Consider the following 20162-nt stretch of genomic DNA (forward strand, 5'->3'; position numbering starts at 1 on the left):
GAGTGCCGTGGGTTGGTTTTCTTTTAGTTATGTTTCTAAATACATCACTTGACACATTACTACACTGCTCTAGTGGTGGTTACGGGCTGGAGTCCCGAATGGGTCCCCTCAAGGGAGGATGCGGGGTTTTCACTTTACTTTTGCATAGGGTGTTGCAAACTTAAAGAAATTGACTTAATTAAAAATATAATGAATAAGAACAGTGTAAATTTACTTTCTGGGATATCTCATCTGGAGTATGAGAATCTTGGATATCCGGTCTTGGGGAGACTGTAAGGATACAAAAACTCCGTGTGCGTTGTTGCCCCTGAACCCGATATTGAGGTTCTTCTCCTGGCCACGGTTTTAGGGAGAACCCGCCACTTTACCCGGGAGTGGTGTGTTAGTCACAGCTGTGAGTTTATGGTACCAAGGAAGTGGCACTTGTGGGCGTGGGGTGTCCCTTGTGTCCCCGACATTAGATGTGGAGGTCTAATGTTCCGATGGATGGTGTTGTTTCCTGATATCGGTCGAGGGCTAAGTTGGAACCCAGTAATAAAATACAAATTGTGTGTTAAGCTACCCTGGGAACCTACTTGACCTCGGGGTTTGTACCCGTTTGGTGTATCCGCGGGCCACGGTAATTAAAAAGAGGAACCTAAAGATATGTGCATCTAATAGAGCATGCATGTGGAAAGATGAAACTTAAATGAAAGATAACAGAAGAAATCATGCATTGCACATAATCATGCATTTTTCTGTTATGCATTAGATCATGCATGATTGAATCATTCTTGATATCATGACATCATTTGGTGGTAGCATATGATTTACTTTGTGAAATCATGCTGAAAGGTTTGATCATTTAGTTATCAATATATGACACTGTTTACTGTTCTTGACTAGTGAGTAAATACAAATATTGATAGTTATGGATATTTAGATGTTGCAAATTTTACTTAAGCACTCACTCGAATCACTGCATGAAATCTTATCCATGTTCTTTCTCTCACCTGGTTTCTTTAGAAGTAGCTGTGCTCAGAATTTTGGTTCTGACACCCTACTTTGTTGGTTTTTCACAGGAAATGGTGAACAGTGAAGTTGGACATGCATCTGGGATGGATGAGTTATACTTGGGCTTGTCAGCTTCAGTAGAGGACTTAGTGGCTCTATCTTTTGCCTTTTAGTTCTTTTAATTTCTGAAATTGTAACTTTACTTTCTGTTGAATCAAACACTTTATTTGGAGATTAATTCTTAAATCATAAATAAAGGTATTGGTTAGTTTATGGATGATAATTGCAAGTTCTTTTGTGGTTTGTGGCTGTCCAGTTGGAATTGGAACTGTGAGGACCCCGGGTCTCTGGGAAGTTTTCCGCAACTCAAAAAAAAAAAAAAAAAAAAATCCGCATTTTTCAAAAGTAGGAGTTGGGGTCGTTACACTTTTACAAGATTACTTTTTGTTAAATGAATTGATGAAGACAGATTTTTGTTTTCAACTAATGAAGAAACTGAAAGACAGATGAGAATCAACCTAGAGAGAGAGTTTGATTCAAAGATCACTGGCTGAGGCTTGCTGAGGAACTCTGCAACTCACCGGAAGCCGACACTGAAGCCAACACCGAACAGCGGCGACCTTATCTGGATTTCGCCGGCGTCGTCGGTTGTTGCAAGCAAGGAGAGAGAGATGGGGGACTGGGGAGAAAGATAATACAATACGTAACAGAGGGCAGGGGGGCTGTTTTAAAACCCTACCGGGTTTCGGATCCGGGTTAGGTCCGACCCGGCTTCTGAGGCAGGACTGGGCTACAGCCCAGTCCTGCCCCCCCCCCAGCTCCGCCCCTAATGAAAGCAAAGAACAAGGATCGTGAAACCGCGTCCTTGATTTAAAAGTGTACTTATATACGTATATGTATATAAATATATCATTAAGTCATTTCGATCTTTAATTATTTAAGCTTGATTTAATTATTTAAGTCCTTGTGCAACTTCTCCTACCTTGGGGTATTGCGAGAATGAAGTTGTCTACGAACGTAGGTGATCGTCGGTTTAGTTCGCGGGGCGCGAACGGGCTCCGTTGCGTAACACTGCAAAAGTACGTTGTTTAGCATGCATAAAACGAATAAAGATAGGGAGAAAACTCGGTTTCTCCGCAACTCAATGCAGGGGTCATCGGCCCCTATAGTTACGAAAAAGAACGGGGTAGGGTCCAATAACCCATGCCGTTAAAGGAGATAGGTGCAGGGGCCATCGGCCCCTGCCGGATCTAAAGGAGGGCAGGGGCCATCGAACCCTGCCGTGATAACAGTAAGAGGGGCAGGGGCCTTTGGCCCCTGCCGAGTCTTCAAAAGGAGGGGCAAGGGCCTTAGGAGGCCCTTGCTGGGTTTTAAGGAAAAGAGGGGGAGTGCGGGGGCCCAAGCCCCCCCCCCCTGCGGCTTATCAGGAGAGGTGGAAGGGGCCAATGGCCCCTGTCGAGCCTCTGCTCGACAGGAGCCAGAGGCCCCTGTCGGTCAAGGGAGGGGCAGGGGCCATCGGCCCTTGCTGGGTTTCCAAGAGGTGAGGCAGGGGCCGAAGGCCCCTGCTTCCTTTCTTAAGGAAAGGGTAGGGGCCATCGGCCCCTACACGATGGGAAGGGCAGGGGCCATGGCCCCTGCCGGAAAAGTGAAAAGGGCAGGGGGCGGAGCCCACCCCTTGCCTGCTAAAAAGAGGAAAGCAAGGGGGCGGAGCCCCTTGCCTGATGGAAAAAGGGAGGAAGGCTCGGCAGGGGCCGCCGGCCACCTGGCGGCCTTCCGGCGAACCAGAGGAAGAAAAGAGGGGGGGTGGGGGAAACGAGAGGAGAAGGGGGCTTACCTGGGCTGCCGAGGGAAGGGAGGTTGCCGGGGAGTGGCTGCCGTGAAGGAAGCTCGCCGGAGTGGAGAGCGAGGGATGGAGTCGGGGGGAGAGAGAGCAGAGACAGAGGGGAGAGACGAGAGATGAGAGAGAGAGTCAGGGGGTCGGGGGAGGCTCGTAGGCCCTCACCTTTCCCCTCTCACCTTTTTATAGGGAGGGGGCGCACACAGGGCTCGCCCCCATTGTCGCTGGAGAAACCCCCCTGCCGTGGGCTGCCAGCCCCTCTGAAAAAGGGGTTTTTAAGGGGCTGGGCACGGGTTGGATCCGGGTCGGGTCTAGACCCGACCCGGGTCCGAGTTTTTTTTTTTTGTAAAAATCTGAGTTTTACAGTTTTTCCCTCTTGAAAAAACATAGCTTCTTCTCCCCTCTCTCTTCTCTTCCTCCTCCTCAATCCCAATCGGTTCTCCCTTGATTTCTTTTGTTTCCCCCATTGATTCATCTTGCTTCTAACCTTCTTTTGTCCCCGATTCTTCTTGCCTTACTCGACAAAAGCGTGCGCTGCTCAACAAAAGAACCAGTCTTCTTCTCAACCCCTCCATCGGAAGCGGATCCGACGGTTTGCTTCTTCTCCACCATCTTCGTAGTTTTTAGGATCATTGCATGCATATTTCTTTATTTTCTGCATTATCATAGCATATAGCATAGTCTTATTTTCTTGTTTATGTTATTTTCACATCTTAGACTAGGTCGTATGCCGCATCTAAATTAGGTTTACTCAAAAAAAATTTATGTTATACTTGGTTTGTGATTGATAGATTTAATTAATATAGCGCATAGATTTTTTTTTTTTGTTCATAATTAATTTGTTGTTCTCACTTAGTCGTTTCTTGTATATTGATTGAATCTCAGATCATGGACAGCGGAAAGCATGCATTGCAAAACACTTATCTGTGTGATCCTTCATTCACGTAGATCTGTGTATGAGCATAAAGAAAATGCATAGTTCTTTTTTTTCTGCTTGAATAAGAGATTTTATGTACTGCGACCTCATTGCTTTCTGCTGATCGGGTCGCCCTTATGCAAGTTGCTGAATCCCACTGATAGTGCGACAAAAAAAAATATTTATTTATTATTTTGGATACAGCAGATTGCAAGCAGCGCAGTCTCTAGGGTCAACCCGAAATAACAAATCCCATATTTTGATCTTCATCTTGGTGTTAACGTCAATCACGGGTGAGCGTGATTGACGCTAACTCTAATTCATTTTCTTTCATTTGATCCGAGACAGTTCAATCTGATTAGTTCTCGTATCTTGCTGATTAATAATACACATATTACATTTAGTAGTTACATCCATGTTAATATTTTTCCTTTGAATTAGTTTAGAGGTTATTCAATAAATATCATCATAGGAAAATAACGTCTTTTGTTGCCAGTCAATTAATTATGCATTTAGTTTGTGTTTTTATTTTATTCAATTAGCTATAGTTGGTTTGATGTTGGTTTGCTTAACCAGCAATTGTTTTTAGTTTATTTGATGATAACTTAGATTAATCGAAAGTTGTTATTCACGGTTTTTGAGTTGAAGCAGTTAGATAGTTTTTTTTAGGTTAGGCTAGTTTGAATTCTTTTTATTAGCTCTTTGAAACTCACGTTTTTCATTAGTCGTCTATAGTATACATTGCTGCATTTTATTAATTTTTAGTTCATTAGTTGTTCTTTCATACGTATTTCGTCTTTTTGTAGGTTGTTATTAATGAGTTTAGATCTGTGTTTTTGCTGATTTTTATTCAATCAAGTTTTAGATTTTGTTTAGTTTGTTTCTTTTCTGCTGTGTTTTGTGTTTGTGTGTTCTGCAGGAAAGTGATCGGAGGTGCAGTGAAACCCATTTTGTACCCTCGGTGAGCCCTCTGAGGTCCTGAAAAGGCCCTTCAGAGAGCCTCTCAGGAGGACCACAAAGTGATATGCAAAGAAGAAAAGCAAAACATCAAGGGGACTAAATACTCGAAGCACTGAAGATTGTTCTTTTCTTTTTAGATTAGGATTTATTTTATTAATTCAATTGGGGTTTGTAATAAGGCACTATTATTTTATTTGTTTCAGCCCTCCGCAAAGGGTCGCACTCTCTTAGTTAATTATTTAATTAATTATTTTTATTTTTTCCAATAAAGAATAGTTAACTGTTTGCTTGAATACAAAGTATTTTCCCGTTCCCTGAAATCAACCTGGACTCAACCACTCGTATGAGCCGGTTTTTATATATTTTGGTGTCGGGATTTCACACTTGTTTTTACTTAAAATATCTTTTTAAAAATCATTTTCCAAAACTCACACCACTGGGCAAGGTCTGGTCTTCACGGCTGAGGAACACTGGCACGAGCACGAACCGCTTGTGTGGGCCTTGGTAGCACCTTGGTCCACTAAGTGGGCTTGACCACAAGGGTCGAGCATACTCAAAAGTTGAGCAAAGAGAGAGACTTGGCTAGAAGAAAGAGAGGCCTAGGGGGCTCAAAAGAGAGAGAGAGAGACGATTTTTCAAAAGGAAACATTTTTCAATTCAAAGTGATTAGCTACTTTTCCAGCACAAGAAAGTCTCTGTATATAGGCTCAAGCGGGCTCATAAGCCAACACCCTTTACAAGAATTCATAAAGAAAATTAAATCAAAAATGAAAAATCCAAAGAGCCTTTTCCAAAATCAAGAGACATTTCTCAAACCCAAGGGAGCCTCTTAAACACAAGAGACTCTTTGGAGTCTCCCCCACTTGCACGCCCTTCTAGGTCTATCCAATTGGACCCTCCTTGGATCCGGCTTCACCTTGGCTGCTCTGCTCCACTACAGACCCCACTCCGCGCTCTGGTCTGCCCAATGTTGAATCAGGTTGAATCTTTGCTTGGTCTGCTCCATCCATAGTCGACACGGATTGGATCACCAATGGATCCATTCCATGGTGTACAATCCTTTGTGAGTTATTTATTCATGATATTGATGTTGTTCGAAAATCCATATTTCATGCAATTTATGCAGTAATGAGCTTTTCATGATAGATATATGTGTGTATTGACTTTAAATAATGCATATTTTCATGAATATTTAAAATGATTAATGGTTTATGAGCTTATCTTTGAGATATTTTATGCATGCATCTCTCCTTTTGATAATATGCAATTTTGTTCTCTTATGAATTAAGAACTATGATTTCTTAAAAATTATCGGTTGAGGTGAGTCTCTTAATGACTATCGTGTTTTCAAAATTAATGTCGAAATTTTTTCTTACTTTAAATGACTTTGAAAATTGTTAAATTGTCTTATTAAATATTTTCTATATATTGTATTTTTTTGGTGTGTTTGGCCATCCTCGCTCCATAATATATAATTAATTGAAATCTGTGTGTGTGCTCTATTTACAGGTTCTCGAGCATTGATAGTGTGTGTGTGTGTGTGTGAGCTCTATTTACAGGTTCTCGAGCATTGATAGGATTGAAGATCCTAAAGACCCTTTGTATAATAAAGCATATGCTTGAAGATCAATAGCACCCTTTATGAAGTTAATGAAAATCTTTTATGTAATGAGTTCTTTATTTGTATTTGTAAACTTACAGTGAATCACTTTAAGTTTGAGGGAGGATGTTAAGATGAATGTACTCTTTTTATGTATTATTATATATGTATATATGTATATATATACATATGAATATATTTACATATGTTATATATAGTATGTATATATAGTTATATAATATATATATATATAATATATTAGTCAACCTAGGTTGACTTTGACTAGCCGTTGGACCCTCTCCAATGGCTAGAATGGGGCTTTATTCTGTCTTCTCTCTTCTTTCTCTATAAATGTGTGGGTATGTGTAATAGTGAAGGATAAGAGAGTAATAGGTAGATTTAGGGTTTTTTTTATTGTTTTGAGTGTTCTGTAGTGAGGTACTTTGTATTTTGAAGTTCTTCTTTGTATTTTTTAATTTCTTAATGAAATTATTCATTCATAATATTTGTGTTCCATTGTTATTTCTTATGGTGAGTTTGTATTCAAATACATTATATTTGGGTTCTTGGTATTCATTTTGTAGTGCATCGAGATCCGTATCATTTCGTAACATTCTTTATTGTTTTACTTTCTCGTTTGATCAAACTGAAGACTAAACCAACCTTCCAAAAACCACCCTCCTGCTTTCACGTACAAGGCTAGCCTTCACCATTGAATTTTTTTTCTTGGGTGCCAATTAAACAAATAACAAGCAAGAAAGATTAGATGCATTCAGCCACAATGTGAAGCATTACCAAAATCTCAACTTAGAGGAACCATTGGCCCATGCACATGTTACAAGTATAGCACAAAGGGATGTGCTATTCATCAAATATGGCAAGTTTTCATGAGACCCCACTTATGAAGACACCAATTGCAGGATGGGCACATAAACTTAGAGAACCCATAACTATGGCCCGTTCTATGACTATAATGGTGGTAAAATTAGTTTTCACACTCACTATTTTATAGCAGTAAAAGACTCAACCATGTCATTGAAGAGTTTATGTACAAAAAGCATAGAAATTTAAATCATATATAATACCTAAACAAAGTTTGCAACTCAAGAATGTCAAATAAAATATCCAATTCATTTTTCAAACTTACATCTAAAGCATTCCGAGCCTCCTTTTCTATCCATATAATTCCATGATCTGATGTGGCATTGCAGGAAAGGACAATACGCTCAAATCTCCCATCAACAGGAATAGCAGTCCTTACCTCAGGAGGAAACCTTCCACATCTGTAAGAAATTGTAAACAAGCATCAATACAGAAGCTACTTCAGTTTTATCATCATCAAGTGACAAGTTTTAACCAGATCAAAGGCAAAAGCAAACCATGACAGTCAACTTATTTTTCTTTTTCACCAATCATTAGGTCAATAACAAGCTAGTTTTCACTAACCAAGACAAGCATAATCAAATTCATCAAGGATCAGAGTCATAAGTGTCCATATTTGAGAACACTGTCACGGATATCAACGATATTTTGAAAATATCGCGATAATATCGACAAAATCAAATAATCCGATAATATTGGCAAAATATCGTGATATTTTCAAAATATAACCAGAAATAAAAATATCATGATAGTTTCAAAATATCATGATATCTTCAAAATATTTCCAGAATTAAAAATATTGTGATAATATTGCAATTTTATCATGATATTTTTGCAATATTTAAAGAAAAAAACTTGTTTTGTATATTTTAAGCCCAGATTTTGTACTTCTTTTGTTTCTTTTGCATTTTAAAAACTTCTCAAACTTATTTACTTATATTTTTGGAAGAAAAATGATACAAAACCTAGTATTTTCTTATCTTTCTTATTATTTTTATATTTTATATTTTTATATTTTTTAATTTTTAAAACTCCACAGATTTTACCGAGAAAAACAATTTATTGAAAATCTCTATGAGAAAAAACTCGGCAAGAAATTGCCTTGAATAATACAGGTGACTGTTTGAGAACAATAACATAGTATGGAGTGTAATGAAATATGCGGAAAAACAAAGAGTGCGTGAAGCACTTGCAACATCCACTAATGCACAAATAAAAGGGCTAACACCCAAACCCACAAGGGACAACACAACATAAAATATAAATGTCTCTTATTGAAAAGAGAGAGAGCTCTCAAGAGTAAAGAATACAAGAGGGGTTCACCCCTATATATACACAAAAAAGGAGAGGAGGGGTGGCCTTAGGCCTTAAAAGGAGAGCCACCTAGGGGGCTCCCCATGGAGTCGTTGGGAGCCCCCAACGGTCACAAATGTGACCGTTGGGGGCCCCATCGACTCCATGGTGGGGCCCCTTATGTGGCTAAAAATAAAAAAACAAAAATACAAAAAATAAAGTGTAAAATAATTACAAAAGAAAAGTAAAATAATAAGTACCCCTATCGGGTACTTGTGAAATGTCTAAAATACCCCTAGTGGGTATATTTGGAATATATATATATATATATATATATTACATATGTATTTTAACACCCTCCCTCAAGCTTTACGGGGATATGACCGAAAGCTTGTTAAGAAGAAACAAGAAGCGAGAAGCAGCGAGGGCTTTAGTGAAGAAGTCCACCAACTGGTACTTGGATGTGACGTAAGGAAGTGTTATGGTTCCTCTTAGGAATTCATCACGTACATAATGGCAGTCCATCTCAATATGCTTAGTACGCTCGTGGAAGGTGTGATGGATTGCGATATAAATTGCGCTTTTGTTGTCACAACACATCTTCGAAGGAGTAGAGATGACAATGCCCATATCACTGAGAAGACTTCTTAGTCATACAAGTTCCATGGTTGTAGTGGTCATAGCACGATATTCCGCTTCTGTTGAGGACAAGGATACTTTGTGTTGCTTCTTGCATCTCCAAGAAATCATAGAGTCACCTAAGAAAACACAGAAACCCGTAGTTGAGACTCGGTCATTGGGATTTCCTCCCCAATCTGCATCTGTATAAGCAATTAAATCAAGTGATGAGGAAGAGAAAAGAAAAACTCCCTTAGTTATGGTGTTTTTGATGTATCTGACGATCCTTAAGACTGCACTCATGTGCACAGTTGTAGGTGCATGTTGAAACTGACTGACTGAGTGGACGGCATGAGCTATGTTTGGCCGAGTGATGGATAAGTAGGTTAGCGATCCAACAAGTTGCCGATAGGGAGTAGGATCCTCGAGAGGTATTCCATCTTCCAATCTTAACTTCGCATTGATGACTTCTGGGGTTTCTATCTTCTTATCATCGGAGATACCAGACTTGGAACAAATGTCAGCAGCCAGTTTCATCTGAGAGAGAATGTACCCTCGAGGAGAGTACGCCACTTCAATTCCTAAAAAATATCTTAAGAAACCAAGGTCAGACATGTCAAAATTTTCTTTTAAGACTTTCTTAATATCATTAATTTCTTGCTCATCACTTCCAGTGATAATCATATCATCAACATAAAGTAGTAAAATAACTACTGAAGACCCTGCATTTTTCACAAACAAAGCAGTGTCAGTATAACATGAGCAAAAATTCAAACTTGTCATTACATTACTAAATCTATCATGCCAAGCCTTTGGGGCTTGTTTTAAACCATATAATGCCTTTTTAAGTTTGAGAATTTTATTTTTACCAATACATACTCCTGGTAGGGGATCCATGTAAACTTCTTCATTTAATTCGCCATTAAGAAATGCATTCTTAACATCTAGTTGATAGATAGGCCATTTTTTGACTGATGCAATGGCGATAAGAGTCCTAACACTAGTCATCCTAGCTACAGGTGCGAAGGTTTCTTCATAATATATACCATATTCTTGAGCATATCCTTTAACTACTAACCGGACTTTATAACGTTCTAATGAACCATCACTTTTAGTTTTAATTTTGAAGACCCATCTACATCCAATCGATTTCTTTTCAGTGGGTAACGAAGTTATTTCCCAAGTTTTGCCTTTTCAAGGGCACTAAGCTCTAAGTTCATGGCTTCAACCCATTGGGAAATGTTTTTGGCCTCATTATAGTGTGAAGGTTCATGAAAAGAGTGTAATGTAATTAGACACGCTCTATACCTAGGAGTTAGGGCCTCATAGGAAACAAGCTTATTAGGAGGATTGGAGATTCGACCGGATCTCCTTAAAGAGGTTTCTTCTATGTTGGATCCTTGAGAGTATTTTTCTAAGGTCATTTGAGCTTGTTGACCACGCCTAACATATGTTTGGATTGGTCTATTACTTTCATCATTGTCAAGAGGAATATCCTCTAGGTCATTCAAAGACTCATTAGAGATTTCCTCTTCTTGAGGAGTCTCATCTTCTTGAGAGAGAAGATCAAATAAAAAAGCATATTCACTTTCATCAATATCTTTAGTTTTCTCAAAACCATTTTCATTTTCCAAAAAGGTTACATCTTTGGATACATAGAGTTTGTTATTTTTCAAGTCAAAACATCTAAAACCCTTTTGATTTTCTCCACATCCCAAGAAAACATATTCAATAGCTTTAGGGGATAATTTGTCCCTTTTATGAGTAAGGACAAAACATTTACACCCAAAAATTCTTAATCTATTAAAATCGGGTGTTCTTTCAAATAGTTTTTCATATGGAGATGTATTTTGTAAGGATGAAGATAGCATTCTATTTATTAAGTACGTTGAGGTTAAGGCCGCTTCGGCCCAAAAACTCTTTGGAATTTCTTTGGAAATAAGGAGTGTCCTAGTGGTTTCCATGATGTGTCTATGCTTTCTTTCGGCCAAGCCGTTTTGTTGGGGAGTCCTAGGACACGATCTTTGATGACAAATTCCATTCATTTCTAAATAATTTTGAAATTCATTTGATAAATATTCTTCACCCGAATCGGATCTAAGAGTAGAGATATTACTTGAGAATTGATTTTTAACTATCATATGAAATTTTTTGAAGAAGTCAAAGACTTCGGATTTTAAATTGAGAAAGTAGATCCACACATACCTAGTGTAGTCATCAATGAAAGTAACGTAATAGGAGTACCCTCCTTTAGACATGACCGGGGAAGGACCCCAAACGTCCGAATGGACTAACTCAAAAGGTCTTTTGGACACAAAAGTTCGGTTTGGAAACGCAGTGGATTTCATTTTGCCAAAAATACAATTCTTGCAAACAAAATGTTTCTCATTACAAAATTTCTTTCCAAATGGAAAGGAGTACATTTTTGAGAAACTTGGATGTCCAAGTCTTTGATGCCAAATTTCAATATTTTTATCTTGGACATGGTTACAAAAAGAGTTGGTGGGGAGTTTTAAGTTGCTCATATAATAGAGATCTCCCCTCCTATGGCCTTTGCCCAATCTGCTTCCTGGACCGGAGATCCTGTATAGAGCAATCCTTAGTTAAGAAAGAGATTTCACATCCATGATCACATATTTGAGCAACAGAGAGGAGATTTAAATTAAGTTGAGGTACAACTCTCACGTTTGGCACAAAGAAATTTTTGGAAAAGTTTAAGGTTCCAAAACTTTTTACTTGTAAGGATGTACCATCGGCAGTTGAAACATAAGAGTTTTTATAGTTATTACACAAATCGGAAAGCTCATTTTCAAGCGGGGTCATATGAAAGGAAGCTCCAGAGTCAAGGATCCAAGAAGACATACCTAGGGGAGATGAAGAAGCTATGGCGGCACCCAAGGTTGATGGTATCTTGAGTAGAGTTTGTAGTGCTTCCGATAGTTGAGCAAGAGAAAAAGATTCCTTCACTTTGATGGTTTCTTCTTTCTTTTGAGTAGCTTCTTCAACGGAAGCAACCTTATTTTTAGGTGCTTCATTCAACTTAGGGCAATTAGGTCTTATATGACCCGGTTCTTGACAATGATGGCAAATGGCTTTTCTATAGTTGCCATTAAAATTATTTTGCCTTCCAAAATGTGGAGGTTTGTAAGGTTTCATATGGTTTCCGGGTTTTGATACGGCCAAAACATCATCTCCTCCTTTAATCATGCCAAGACGAGTTTCTTCTTGGCATATTTCAGCTATGGCATCTTCCAAGGGAAGAGGCTTAGATCTATGAAGAAGGGAAGATCTAACTTGTTCATATTCGGGCCTAAGCCCATGTAAAAATTGGAAAAAGTGCTCTTTTTTCATTTGTTCTCTCCTTAATTCCACATCCACACTAGAAACCCACTTTGGTTCTAGTAAGGATAGTTCATCCCATAAGGGTTCAAGAGTGCTAAAGTAATCCCTTACACTCATTTCCCCTTGCTTGATAGTCTTTTTGAGTAAACATACCTTTCATAAAGAACCATGCTTCGTTAGCCATCCGAAATTTAACAATGTTGGCGCAAATCTTGAGCTCCACATTGTTCATGAACCAAGCAAGAATCTTGGCATGCTTACTTTCCCAATCTTCTACTTTAGATTAGTGATCTTCAATGGCCTTCATGCGGGCATTTCCTTCAAGAGCTTTTTCTTGATCACCATCCATCTTAGTTAGTTGGAGTTGTGTGGTTCCGAAATGGTGCCCATAACGTATCCCCAAAGCTTTTTACCTTTGAGGTTGTTCTCCATGGCGGCGGCCCACATCATGTAGTTGGATCCATTGAGCTTGAAGGAGAGATCAATCTTTTGTTCTCCTTCCATTTAATCACTCACAAGAGGAAAAACGAAGAGAGATATAACAAGAAAAAAATATAGCTACACAACAAGCTATATTAAGAAAAAGAGCATACACAAGGCTCTAATACCATGTAATTAAATATGCGGAAAAATAAAGAGTGCATGAAGCACTTGCAACATCCACTAATGCACAAATAAAAGGGCTAACACCCAAACCCACAAGAGACAACACAACATAAAATATAAATGTCTCTTATTGAAAAGAGAGAGAGCTCTCAAGAGTAAAGAATACAAGAGGGGTTCACCCCTATATATACACAAAAAAGGAGAGGAGGGGTGGCCTTAGGCCTTAAAAGGAGAGCCACCTAGGGGGCTCCCCGTGGAGTCGTTGGGAGCCCCCAACGGTCACAAATGTGACCGTTGGGGGCCCCATCGACTCCATGGTGGGGCCCCTTATGTGGCTAAAAATAAAAAAACAAAAATATAAAAAATAAAGTGTAAAATAATTACAAAAGAAAAGTAAAATAACAAGTACCCCTATCGGGTACTTGTGAAATGTCTAAAATACCCCTAGTGGGTATATTTGGAATATATATATATAGATTACATATGTATTTTAACATGGAGATCACTGAAAACCTACCAGTCATCTACTTATCTCAGAAGTTTGATTTCCATTCAGTACAGAGAAAAAAGAGATGGACATTGAATTCACTTTGCATCAATGACAAGGCGGCAACAGTGAGCAAGACCTTATAGATATCTGAACCTAACTGAGATAGTCAATTAGTCATCTTATCATCTATGGTGTGACATGAACCTAACCCAGATAGTCAGTGAACTAGTCACCTTATCATCTATGGTGCATTAGTTTTACCAACCCATAGAACAAAAAAAAACTTTAATTACTGAATATTAACCTTCTATATTGAGTACCAAAAGAATACAATCTCCCAGAAAACATAAAAAACATACGATGCAAAAGAGGGAACATGAAATGAAAACCAACATTCTAGAATTAGTTTAGTTCCACAAGCTATGAATTGATCATCACAACATTCCTTCCTATCTCAATACTTATGTTTAACACTCATGAAAGTGTGCAATATGATCAAAACACACTGACATCTGCCACCAACATCCACCAGTATCCTACACCCAATTGCTGACTATTTGCAAACTAACAGAACAATATATTGGATTGAATCATTTCAGAAATGAACGACAGAAAGCCCCATGCAGTGGATGCTAGAGGGTTGACTGCATCTAGTAAAACTACTAAAATATTGGATGCTAATGTCGCTCTGTCACAACATTTGAATATAAACAAGTAGTGAACTGATCTTTATTAGCATTGACACCTCATGCTAGTATAGTAAAGCAGATACAACTGAATTAGGCCAATGTGTATTGGCAGCTATACACATGAACAAGGACTAATTGCAGTCACAATGTGACCAACCAGAACATCAGTTATGAATAATCTAAACATAGAAGTCCACAAAATAATGGTTTCAAACTTTCAAGCAGATTGAACTTGAGGAATTAGTTATGCATAAATCCCACCAATTATTGTTATGTCATTCATATACTATCAGTGTTTGAGACAATACAGAGGCCTAATACCTGCAGCGTTTTCTCTCTACAATATGATATATCCGCCCAGGAGCATAGAGCCTTCTTGGTTCTCTAAGATTTCTCCCTTCTGGAATGCAAGTGTCTCTCAAGCAAACAAGAAACAACAAGCAGGGAAGACTGGAAAAAGAATAAATCTAGGTCAAACTATAGTCACTTAGACCTTAAACTTTAAGGAGATGATAGCTCATATAAATGAAATGAAGAAGACAATTTAAGCAATTCCAATCAAATATGCAAGAAAATCGAACCACAAATCATAGAAAACGCTGGTCAAGTTCTAAAGTGGAGTCAAAACTGATGAAAAGATGACATTAATTCACTTACCAAAAGATTGATTTAAAAATATCTTCCAAGGGAGTTGCTGTTCTTGGCAAGAAGTCATCCTACCATAATCAAAGCATGGTGGTCAGTTTCTTAATTGTCTATGCACTTTAAGAAAAAACAATGTGATATGTTGCATAAATTGTAAGCAAAATAGCAAAACAAAATTTAAAGCATCATATTTATTTTCTTGTTTGGTTCCGACCCACCATACATATTAAACAGATGTGAGTAGTCCTGACATTTAAAGGCAATCAGGCTAATGAGCTCAAGAGAAACATTGCGTTTTCCTACTCAAAGGATAAACTGAAAAAGTCCAAAAATTTAATAATAAGAGAACATTGGTTCGAAAAAACTACACTATTCAAACATGGACTACTGGTCATATTACTTAAAAACTATGTCACAGGGATTCTCCAACCCACCCCTGTGTTGATCCCGTTGTATACTAAATGGAAAATTACACAAGAATGATGTGTCTTGTGTCCTTTTAGCCATATCCATGTGACAAAGCTCAAGAATTAGTAATGCTATTTGCATCAGCTGTTCATACCTCTATCAACAGATCAAGTCAGTCTGCTTACATTACGAACATTAAACATGTCCTAAAAATCCCAGTTACTCTCCTTACCAATATTGTCTCTTTGCAACCTGCATAGACACATGCACCGACACCTACCTGCACACCCACATGCACAAACACACTGTACATACACATGCATGACACACACCCCTCCCAACATTGTTGTGTGCAGTGCGACACACACACACACACACACACACACGTCAGCTCATATGCATGCATGCACATACTCCTGACTGCATCCACTAAGCTGGAAAACCCAGCATTCTTCCTCATACAACCACATTCTGAAAGGCCATAACTTAAGTTTGTTATGCAGATAATTTACCAATATCAAGATCCACATAGGTTCCAACATCAGTAACAATAACCAGATCATTCCTCGTTGCTTATGAGAAACACCCTAAGTCACCCTCATCTAATTTACGATTAAATTAGATAACAGCAAGTTGCATACAAAAGACATCATAAAGACTCATCATATGCAATTTTACCAGTATAGCAAAATTGCACATCAGCAAGTTATTTACAGAAGGCATCATAAAGCTTGATGATATGTAATTTTAACAAGCATCCAACCCTTATTCCAGTTATTATTGAGCCCCATAAAATATCTTCTCTATCATGCAGATGACAGAATGAATTTAATCCCTTTTGCAAAAATTTTTCCCAGTGAAAGATCATAATTTGAAGAAAATAAATTATAGATACCAAAACATCAAAGCAATCAGGAAAAAAAATTAAGAAATAAAATTTAAGAGAGTTAATGGAAAGTTGTTTACTAATGATTTGAAAAAAATGTGAATAACAGTATTAGGAAATGATGAATAAAAGGATTAGGAAATGAACACAAAGAATATAAAAAGGTCTCAGAGTGCAATAAAAGTACCAGAAGAGGAATAGAAAAAGGTAGTGGAAAGGTGAAGTACAAGATTAGACATAAATGTTCAACATTAGTAACCGAGAAGCTAATTCCCCTTACCCTAACAGAAATCACCTTCGGCTGATGAAGATAAAAGAGCAAATGAAATTTAGATGAACAGTCTCATGCTGCCAACCGTTACCGTACCTACTCACATCAAGAGATCGTATCCACTTCTAGTTCAACAACACCATCTATTCTAAATAGGTATGATTTTAATCAATTTCCATCGGCATTGCGTTGTTTCAAACAAGTTTCATGCTTTCAAGCTTTACCATATCCCACTTGAATCGACACCCAAATGCAGCCACATCTCTTTTCTTTTTTTTCCAATACATAGTAAAGGGAAAACGATCTTGCTCAGACTAATAGAATTGCCCCAAAAATTGGTCATGTTCCACTAGACCAATTGTCATTATTATCAGAAGAATCACGAAAAAAAACTAACAAGGTATTAAGCAAATAGCAATTACCCCACAAATCGATCAGCGTTTCCTCCTAATCAACAGCTCAGGGAAGTAATTCGGCCTGATGAAACTTAAGCTATGATTGGGAGGCTTGCAATGGAATGGAAACACGGTTTCGGTGTGCTGCCAAAATATCGTTTCTGCCAATGTGTGATGTTGAGAGATGGAGCTGCCTCTCGTGAAAGGTGTTGAAATGTGGTTTCTGTTGGGCCTGCCAACACCAGTGACTCCCAACGCATTGTTTGGGCAATGCCACTGCTCCCAAACAGCAAGAGAGAGTATGGGAGCATAGCGGAAATCCGGATCACAACCTCCGATTCAAGTCTCCCAAACATAGCCTAAATTACAATCACAGAAGGGTGGAAATTAACGGAGGGATCGCCGGAGATTGACTGATTACCTGGAGGACGACGGAATGGATCACGTCGGCGTACTTGACGGCGAGGTTGAGCGACATGCAGCGGGCGGGGGCGATGGCGTAGCAGCGGATCCGGTCGCGGGGGATGCTGCCGAAGAGGTCGCGGTGGTTGACGACGACGACGGTGAGGAGGGCGGCGATGCCGGAGCCGAGGGAGTGGCCGGCGAAGGTGAGGGAGTAGCCGGGGTGCTGGGCGAGGAGGTGCTCGAGGGTAGAGGACTCCTGGTTGAGGAGCCAGATGGCGGACTTGAGGAGGCCGTGGTGGACGTAGCCTCCGTCGAACATCTGGCGGCCGAGGCGGTTGTCGAGCAGGACCTTGTAGTCGCTCTCCTTGGCGAGGTTGAGGCCGCGTATGGCGAGCACGACGTCGCGGGCGTTGTGGTCGACGTAGATGAGGTAGGGAGGAGCGCTGCCTGCCGTGGACTCGTAGCTGACGCGCTTGACAACGCAGTCAGGGTTCATGCGGTGGCAGTCCGGGAGGAGCTTGGGGTGGGCGAGATCGTCCTCGTAGATGGCGAGGATGACTTGGCAGAGTCGCGGGATGGGCTCGAACTCGTCCGGGGTGGCGACGGGCCACGTCTCGCTGTCGTCGCCGCCCACGTGGGCGCAGCGCTTCCACGCCCACCGGGAACAGCCCAGGCAGAACACACACTCGAGCCCGCACGAGAACGACATGATCGATTCTCCCCAACACCACACCGTTGGATCAGCAGTACCACCACCACCTCCGCCAACCAAGAAGGGAAGGGAAGCGAAAGCCAAGGCCGCCGACGGGAAGGTTAGTGGTGGCGCTTTGGATAAAAGATGGGATGTTGGGTTCACGTGGAATTGAATGTTTTCAAGGGAGGAATAAAATAAGGTTGTGGTACAGTGGTGGAAGGAAGACAGGGTGGGGTACATGTGTTCTGGCTTTCCCTAATCGTCTTGTGATTAGGCACGCGGTGGGGAGAATAATGCAAGCGAAAATTTGGAATAAAGCTATATATATATATGTAGGGCGGCGTTTTACTTCCGTCGCGGAAGGTGACAGACTTGGAGGGTACGGAATCAGAGGGTCACTGTGAGTTGGAAAGTCTTTCGTTCATGTGCTCTTTTCTTTTCTTTCCTTTGTTTTTTTATGATTTGGATGAAAAAATCGTAAAGATTTGAAGAAAATGTTGTCAAAATCGTATCGGTCATCTCGAATCGTTTGGCCGACCATTCCGGTGAATCGGCCGATACACGATTCTCAACTGAATCAAAATGAATCAGCTAACACGTGTCATAAAAATATTAAAAACTATTTTCTAACATTTTCACAGTTATTTGAAAAACATCCAAATCAGATCGGTTGCGAACCAATTTTTACCGATAAAATACGAAGTGGCCTATCCGCAACGATACCGACAGCATTGATTTGGACCACAGCCCGGTCCAAAATAGATGAGGCCCAGACGAGTGGGGCTTGCTTGTCCAACCTTTTGTAAGGGACAAACCATGGGTGGGCGGGCCTGGCTGACACATCAATGGCCCACAGCTTACCAAAACGGCCGGGTCAACTAAATGGGCATGGCCTAGCCAACAGCCTTTTGCAAGGACCAAACCATGGCCCGGGCAGCTCAGCTTGGTCCACGTCTAAGTTTGGGCCACCATGCCTGTCTATGAACGGAGCCTAGGCCCTGAAATGCCAACCCAGGTTTGGAGAAAACGATTTGGGCTATGGATGGCTCAATGCAACATCACATTCCATTTGGCGTTAGCCTTACGTCGAGGGCTACAAAACCACATTTGGCACACTCGTAATACGTACACACAAAATTTTGTCTCTTAATAATTGTTAATAGTTTGTTAATATTTTCAATAACAATTATATTTTTATATACTAAACTTTTAAAAAATATTTGATCAATTAAATAACGTTAAAAATATACATGCCCTCTTATCTTTAAAAAAAAAAATGTGAACTCGTCGCATCTTGGACTTGTACTAAGTCATGGTTCATATCTATTTCTTTCTGATGTAGGACGGTGGGAAGACGGACATGGTGCCTACCTCGGGATCAATGTTATCAGTATCGTCGTTAAAATTTTGATACGATACAAAGGCCTGAATCGGTTCTTTCAAAAATCGGCTGATTCAAACCGGAGATATTTTGTAACACCTCATAATTTTTCACAATTATTTATAAACAAAGACAAATTTATTGTCTCATGTTTGGTTTGAATTTTCATTTGAATTTAAATTTCAATTTGAGTTTGAATCTCAAGTTGATTTGAATCTCAAGTTTATTTGAATCTCAATTTGATTTGAATTTCATTTTGGGATTTTGAATTTGAGTTTCAATTTTAATTTTATTTAAAGAATAATTTGAAATTGAATTTAACTTGAATTAAGATTTGGAATTTCATAAAATTTTAAAACTCAACCCATAAGGTCAGACGCCCCCCTATATGGGCCCCTTTTGGACCTAGAGTCTATATAGGAAGGATTTAATATAGCTCATTAAATTCTTAATTAGTTTAAAGTCAAACTAGTTATTAGTTTCCTTATTCTATTAAGAAATCTAGTTAACTAATGTGTCAATTGTTTTCTATTTCATAAAGAAATCTTAATTAGTTAGGATTCATGAAATTGACATGAAATTTAAATAAAATTCAAATAAGATGAGAATTAGGAGGAGTTTCTTTATGGGATTAGAAAACCTCATAAGAAAATTATAAAAATGATCTTTTTCTTCCTCCTCTCACACGCCCCCCTAGAATCCTATATCTCTCTCTTCCCTATTCATATTTCATCTCTCCCTTTTCCTTCTTTCTCTCATATGCCCTTTTCCTTTTTTCTCTCATACGCCTCTCTCTTTGGAATAAGAAGGTGTTGGTGGTATGATTGCATCTTAGTGGTGCATACGTAAAG

At 39.4% G+C, this 20162-nt stretch overlaps 1 protein-coding gene across 1 annotated transcript in view; it reads right to left on the minus strand.

Moving 5' to 3' along the window:
- Positions 1–18221, minus strand: part of LOC149812042 (uncharacterized) — a 56537-nt gene extending 38316 nt beyond the window's left edge. The window contains exons 1-4 of the mRNA XM_089993935.1: positions 17253–18221; positions 14884–14942; positions 14548–14676; positions 7454–7589 (exon numbers count right to left, since the gene is read on the minus strand). Coding sequence (XP_089850061.1) covers positions 7454–7589; positions 14548–14676; positions 14884–14942; positions 17253–18170 — 1242 coding nt within the window. The 5' untranslated portion in view covers positions 18171–18221. The remainder of the gene's footprint in view (positions 1–7453; positions 7590–14547; positions 14677–14883; positions 14943–17252) is intronic.
- Between the last annotated feature and the right edge of the window lie 1941 nt (positions 18222–20162).

This window comes from Nuphar pumila, chromosome 17 (assembly GCF_984573655.1).
Source record: "Nuphar pumila chromosome 17, dmNupPumi1.hap1.1, whole genome shotgun sequence".
Taxonomy (NCBI): domain Eukaryota; kingdom Viridiplantae; phylum Streptophyta; class Magnoliopsida; order Nymphaeales; family Nymphaeaceae; genus Nuphar; species Nuphar pumila.